Raw genomic sequence first — 7,183 nt, forward strand, 5'->3', positions numbered from 1 at the left:
AAAAAAAAAAAAAACAGAAGAAGAAAGGACTGGGATTATGGCCCAGTTGGTAGAATGCTTGCTTTTCAGGCTAGAAGCCCCATAGGTTTGAGCCCTATAAACCAGATGGGTGAGCATCTGTAATCTCAGCATCCTTCAGGTGAAGCAGGAGGATCAGAAATTCAGAGCCATTGTTAGAGGTCAGCCTTGGCTGCTTGAGACCCTGTCTCAATGAATGAATAAGTTAGTGAATGAATGAATGAATGAATGAATGAATGAATGAATGAATACAAGAACAGAAAAAGCCCTTTGAAATAAATAGGACATGCCTTGCACATGTGTCTTCCCTGGGGAGCTGAGGGGTGGGAGTGGAGAACGTAGCTGTGCTTGCTTGTGTCCTCCAAACGCCCCTTCTGGGAGCTGGATTCTCTAGTTGGCTTCTGAAGAAGCCAACAGGCTTGATTAAGGAAGGCCTGCTCTACATAAAAGCCTTTTGTCAGTGTGGTTTAAAGCATTTGATTTTTGGTTTGTTTGGTTTGGAGCCTCCATCAGTGTTTACTTTGTCTTACAGTGGCTTGAGTCCAGCCAATGACACTGGAGCCAAAAAAAAGAAAAAGAAACAGAAGAAGAAGAAAGAGAAAGGCAACGACATGGATTCCACCCAGGACCAGCCTGTGAAGGTAACAAGGAGACGGTTTTCTTAGGACTGATGAGTTTTGAGGTATATGTGAAGAATGGCTAAAATTGCTTGTCTCTACTCGTAAGAACCCAGGTCATCAGACCCAGCAGGAAGTACCTTTACCTGATAAGCTGTTTTACAAAGAAGTGTGGGGTTCTGTATATGTCTCAATTTCAGATTAAAACTACTCATAATGAGGACAATAGTTGCGGGGATGGGGTTGATTGTTTTGGGGGGTCTAGGTTGTTTTGCTTGCGTGTGTGTCTGTGTACCACATGTGTGCGGGGGTCTGTGGAGGGCAGAGGAGAGTATCAGATCCTCTGGAAGCAGAGTTGTAAACACTTGAGAGAGCCACCGTGCGGGTGCTGGAAATCAAACCTGGGTCCTCTAGAAGAACAGCCAGTGCTTGGCACTGTTGAGCCACCTCTCCACTCCCATCTCCCCCTGTATGTTTTAAGAGAGTATCTTATGTAGCTCATGCTGGCCTGAACTTCTGATCCTTATTAGGCCTCTCAGGTACTGGGACTACAAACCTACCCCACTGCACCTGGCTACAGGCTTTTTTCTTTGTATTTTCTATTCTGCGTTGCTTGAAATTTTGCAGTCAGCTCTATTACTTTTGGCATAAACAGCATGAGACTGGGATGGGGAGAAATACTAAAGGCAAATCAAGTGTGGTGGTGTACACTGGTCACGCTAGCACAGGCGAGAAGATGAGCTGCAAAATTTGAGGTCATCCTGAGCTACACAACAGTTTCCAGGCCAGAGAACACCACATAATGAGACCCTGTCTCAAGACAAAAAACCAAAATGAAACAAACAAAAACCTAGAAAGAACAGAAGAACAAAGCAGCAAAGGCCCGTAGGTGGTAGCGTGTTAGCTAGTTCTCAGGTACCCTTCTCTTGTTTCTCAGGATTAGGACTGAAGAACCACCCCTTGTCTGGATAGTTTTTAACTTTTGAACTCTTGGTTTTGTGTTTATGTACACTTGCTTATGAATGTTGCCCATGTTATGTGGAAGCCTAAGTTCAGTGTTGGTTTTCTCTTAATCGCTTGCCACCTTTTTTTTTTTTTTTTTGGCTTTTTGAGACAGGGTTTCTCTGTGTAGCCCTGGCTGTCCTGGAACTCACTCTGTAGACCAGGCTGGCCTCGAACTCAGAAATCCTGCCTCTGCCTCCCAAGTGCTGGGATTAAAGGCGTGCACCACCACCGCCCAGCCTTGCCACCTTTTTTTTTATTTTTGTTTTTTTGTTTTTGTTTTTCCCTAACACAAAGTTTCTCTGTAGCCCTAGTGGTCCTGGAACTTGCTTTATAAACCAGGTTGGCCTCACTGGGATTAAAGGCATGCATCACCATTGCCCAGGCTTGTCACCTTATTTTTGAGATAGATTTCTCATTGAATCTGGAGTTGCATGATTTAGCTGGATTGGTTGGCCCCTAGAGATCCTCCTAGCACTGCTGCCTCAGCGTCTTCCTGCCTCTACCTCCTGAGAGCTAGGATTACACATTTGTATAGCTAACTCTTGGTGTTTATTTGAGACAGGGTTTCGTTATTAAGCTCTGGTGGGCCTGGAGCTTTCTGTGTAGACCAGGCTGGCTCACAGAGACTTGCCTGTCTCTGCTTCCCAGTGCTAGGATTAAAGGTGTGCTTCATCGTGCATGGTCTCAACAACTCTTGAACTCACAGTGAATTGTTAAGTCTCTCTAACACAATGGGCCTTTTCTGTCTCCAACTGCCTTCCTAGATGAACTCTTTGCCAGCAGAGAGGATCCAGGAAATACAGAAGGCCATTGAGCTGTTCTCAGTGGGTCAGGGACCCGCCAAAACCATGGAGGAGGCCAGCAAACGAAGCTACCAGTTCTGGGATACACAGCCAGTGCCCAAACTAGGTAAGTGTCTCCTTTCCCAGCTGAGAGCAAGGGATGGGCCTTAGCTGCACCTCTGTGCGAGTTTTATCAGGGAGGGTCATGAGGTTCTAGAGTTCTTTGGTAATTATTTCTAGAGGATAGTCCTTAAAAGGAGTGTATAAAAGCCTATTGTTGAGAGACCTTATGACAGCACACACACACACACACACACAGAACAAAGATGGCTCTTTTTAGTCCATTCTCCTCTTAAATAAATCTACAGAGAACAATGTCTTAACACATGCTGAGTGGGGATGTCCGCCCAGGGGTCTAGCCTCCCTCTTAAATTAGTGAAAGGCTGCTTTGTTTGTGTAGACAGCTGTGAACTCTGGACTGGGGAGAGTCCCCAGGCTCCTCCACTTCCCCTCAGGTGATGCATGCTTACTAAGTTCCAGTAGCAGTCGTGGCTCACCTACGAGGGGCATATGTGTGTTTCATCAGGTACCCTCAAAAGCCACAGTAAAGTTAGGAGTGGGGCACACACCTCTGCTTTCATTACCTGGAGGCAGAAACGGGTAGATTCTGTGTTTGAGGCTAATGTGGTCTACAAGGGGAGTTTCAGTCCAGCAAAGCTACACAGTGAGACCCTGTCTCAAAAAAACAAAACAAAAAAACCCCTAAAATATGCTATGATAAACTTGTAAAGGGATTGGACAGACAAAAAAAATCCCAAAAGTATTCCAGAAAAGACAGCCATAATGGAGTTAGAGATTTCTACTAGGCCTGAACCACAGCTGACCTGCGTGGCTAACCTCAGAGCCTCTGGTGGACAAAGGTCCTGTGAGCGATTCAGGGACCTAACTCATGCTTCGTATGTATGTAGCTGAGGAAATAAATCTGTGTTATATTCTAGTACATATATACATGTATTATATATTATATACATATATGTGTGTGTATACATATATACACACATATATTAATATTTTGTCTTGTTTTGTTTTTAGTATGTGTATATGTGTGGATATGTGCCTTTATTGAGTCCAGACCCAGAACAACAGACAGTTGTGAGCCACCCAGTACAGGTTCTGGGCATTGATTTGGGTCTTCTGCAGTGTATGCTCATCAGTGCTAAGCCATGGCTTCAGCACATTTTATTTTGAAAACAAAATAAAACACATGCTCTAACACCAAATGTAAGCTATGGTCAGGTTGTCAGTGTTGCTATTCTTCTCAAGAAACATTGTAACATTTGCAGTACATTGTGGCTTAGGAGGGCAGAGCCAAGTCAAATACGAGGAAGTAAAAAGACAGCTGTGTCTGACAGCATTTGTCTGTGGAGGTGAGAAGCACGGATAACAGGCATTTCCTGACTTAAAGTGGTCTGTGTCATTATGGGTAACCACTTGTAAAGTGAAAAACAGCCCAGCCGGGTGTGGTGGCACATGCCTTTAATCCCAGCATTCCAGCGGCAAAGGCATCTCTGAGTTTTGAGGCCAGCCTGGTCTGTAGGCTGAGTTCTAGGACAGCCAGGGCTATTACACAGTGAAACTCTGTCTAGAGAAACCAAATAAAGAGAAAGAACTAAATCCAGGTGGGCATGGCATATGCCTTTGTAAAACAAAATATGTTGAGTGATTTTATTTTTTAATTCATGTGGGGGCAAGAGAAATGACTCAATTAAGAGCGCTTGTTCTGGTAAAAGACCTGGGTTCAGTTCTCAGTACTAGGTGGTGGCTGGCAACCATCTATTAACTGCAGTTCCAGGGGATCAGACCCCTGCAGCTGACCTCTGTGGGCACCAAACATGATACATATACATATATGCAGGCAAAACACAAAAACCAAATGAGTTTAAATGTTTTCTGTGCCTGTGTCTGCTTGTGTTAGGTATGTCTTTGCCCTTAGAGGCTAGCAGTTCCCCTGGAACTGGCCTTCCAGGTCAGTTGTGAGCCAGCTGACATGGGTGCTGGCAACTGAACGGAACTGAAGAGCAACAGTGCTTTTAGCCACTGAGCCGTGTTCCAGCCACCATCCGAGTAGGGATCTGAGGCAGATTCATTGATGTTTCATTGCACATTGGCATGCACAGTACTGTGTGCTCATGTGTGTTCAGAGCCAAGACTACAATGAAGTCACATGACACTGCCTGACCTACCTCAGACTCCATACATGTTTAATTTTCAATTTGTTTCTGGTTGTACTATTGCTGAATTTTTCTTGACACCCCCACACTTTGACTTACATAACCCGAGGTTACAATTCACAGTTCCAGAAGCTTCAGTCTGTGTAACTGTTGTTATGTGCTCTGCGTGAGCTTTTAGTCTTTCAGATCTTGTCATTCTGTCTAGCTACCCTCTTATCCTGTTGAGAGGAGGATCTCTCTCCCCTCAGCCTTCCCGTCCCTGAGGCTTATAACCTGCCTTCTACCTCACGTTGCTCTTGGCTTTGCACAGTGGGCATGTGATGCTGTTCTACTGAGCGCCACCTCCAACACAGGAAGTTAAATGTCTGAGGACAGTTGGAAGTTGCTTAAAAGTACTTGGAGGACTGCATACTCCCAGAATACAGCATTAGAAGGCTGAGACAGGAAGATTCTGTGAGCATAAGGCCAGCCTTGGCTACTTAGTATTCTCCTGTGTTAAAAAAGAGGGCGGGAAACCAAAATAAACAAAACCTATTAAGAAGGAGAGCTTGCCTGCCTGGCTTTCCTCTCCAGCCCCATCTGGTTTCAGTTCCTCCCTTCTTCTCAGCTTCTGAGCTCTCCCACAGAGGAGGGGTTGTGTCAGAGGGAGACTTCCTGGCAGCAGCATGCAGGAGGGTGATTCAACCCAAAGGCATCTGGAGGGCTCAGTGCCGGTGCCCTGACCTGGCAGTTAGCTGGTCCACAGGCCTGGAGGCTGACGCTGGAAGGCTGAGAGGCCCTGGCGGTTAGAGCAATCATCTGACTGAGGAGTGAGCCCAGTACACTGTTGTTGGTCTTGACACAAAGGCAGGCTTATGTAACCTTACAAATCTCTTGTCAGAGAGGAGTGTCTGGGCTAGAACATGAGGACACCCTACACCAGCCAGGAAGCCAAATTAGCTGTGATGAGTGCTTGTCATTCAGGAGCCTACGGGAGAGTTAGGAGGATTTCCAAAAATGAGCCAGCCAGCTTGGATCCTAGAGACTGTTCTGAGGTTTTGCTGTGCATTCTCCCTCAACTAGGGACCAAAGGTGACTGGAGGGAGGTTATAGTTGCCAAGCATAGAGTGTTCTTCAGCTGCAGTGTTTCTAGGGACAGGAGAAATTTGCTCTGGTATAATTTTTTTTTCTAGGACAGGGTCTATGTCACCCAGACTGGCCTTACACTCGTTACAGTGGAAGATGACTTTGAAAGCTCTGGTCCCTCTGCCTCTCCTTCGTGTTAGAGTGATAGGCTTGCACCACTCTGCCCTGGTTATTTGGCACTAGGAATTACACAACAAACAAGGCGACCACTCTACCAACTGAACCTCCTCGCTAGCCTTCCAGGAGTGTTTTCAGCGGGCTCTACTTCACGCATGCTGTGGGCAGACAATAGACTTTGGCTGTACTCTTTTTCTAGGTGAAGTGGTAAACACCCATGGTCCAGTTGAACCTGACAAAGACAACATTCGCCAGGAGCCCTACACCCTACCCCAGGGCTTCACTTGGGATGCCTTGGATCTGGGAGACCGTGGTGTGGTGAGTAGGCCTGGCTTGCAGTTGGGACAGGACTCTTAGGAGATGAGCTACAGAGAGTACCCATCTGGTACTTTCTGGAATAATATAGCATGTCATTCTTATGAGGGTGAAAGTTGCCTTCTGAAGTTCCCTATTGTGGAATCTTTTTTTTTATTATTATTTTGTTTATTTATTTGTCGTTGGCTTTCTTTTGTTTTGTTTTTGGGGGCAAGGCCTATCTCTATTATGTAACTGTGGCTGTCCTGGAACTCACTATGTACACCAGGCTACATAGAGACTGCCTGCCTCTGCCTCCCAAGTGCTGGGATTAAAGGCGTGTGCCACCGCTGCCTGGCTTCTTGTCTGTATCCTGCTTGACTTGTGATCTGGGCTGCTAAGGGTCCTTCCCTTCTCACCTTTCAGTGGTTACCCAGCACTTTTTCCATTTTGAATAATGGTCCAGGTCTTGAGAAAGCACTCTAAACAATGAGCTATGACCCCAGGAGTAGCCTCTTTATTGTTGTTATTGCTTTTATTAGTTGAATGTGAGTTCGCATGTGGGTATGTGAGTGTCCTATTCAGGATTTTTGTTACTGTAATAAAACACCATGAACAAAAGCAGCTTGGGGAGGGAGGGTTTATTTCAGCTCACATGCTATAAGTAATGGGACGTCAAGGCAGAAATAGTCTACTCTTAGGGAGGCATTTTCCCAAATAATATTCCCTCTCCCTAGATATGCTTGCTTGTGTTAATTTGGCAAAACTAAGCAGCACATACATATGGGGCCCAAGGCTACCTATGGAGCTCCAGTTGTAGATGGTTGTGAGCTTGTGATCTGGCTGTTGGGAAGTGAACCGGGGTCCTCTGAAAGAGCAGCAGATGCTCTTAACCACAGAGCTGTCTCTCCAGTGCCTTAGCAGATGCTCTTAACCACAGAGCCATCTCTCCAGTGCCGTATTCATAGTCTTTTTTTTTTTTTTTTTTTTTTTT

The 7,183-nt window shown here is 45.6% G+C and overlaps 1 protein-coding gene across 2 annotated transcripts in view; it reads left to right on the top strand.

The window, feature by feature from the left end:
• The window catches only part of Nmt1 (N-myristoyltransferase 1), a 38,854-nt gene that overhangs the window by 15,333 nt on the left and 16,338 nt on the right, over positions 1 to 7,183 (top strand). For both annotated transcript variants that reach the window (XM_031351430.1, XM_031351431.1), the window contains exons 3-5: positions 551 to 659; positions 2,405 to 2,549; positions 6,095 to 6,213. In XM_031351430.1, the coding sequence (XP_031207290.1) occupies positions 551 to 659; positions 2,405 to 2,549; positions 6,095 to 6,213 (373 nt within the window). The remainder of the gene's footprint in view (positions 1 to 550; positions 660 to 2,404; positions 2,550 to 6,094; positions 6,214 to 7,183) is intronic.

Source organism: Mastomys coucha, unplaced genomic scaffold (genome assembly GCF_008632895.1).
Source record: "Mastomys coucha isolate ucsf_1 unplaced genomic scaffold, UCSF_Mcou_1 pScaffold5, whole genome shotgun sequence".
In the NCBI taxonomy this organism is placed as follows: domain Eukaryota; kingdom Metazoa; phylum Chordata; class Mammalia; order Rodentia; family Muridae; genus Mastomys; species Mastomys coucha.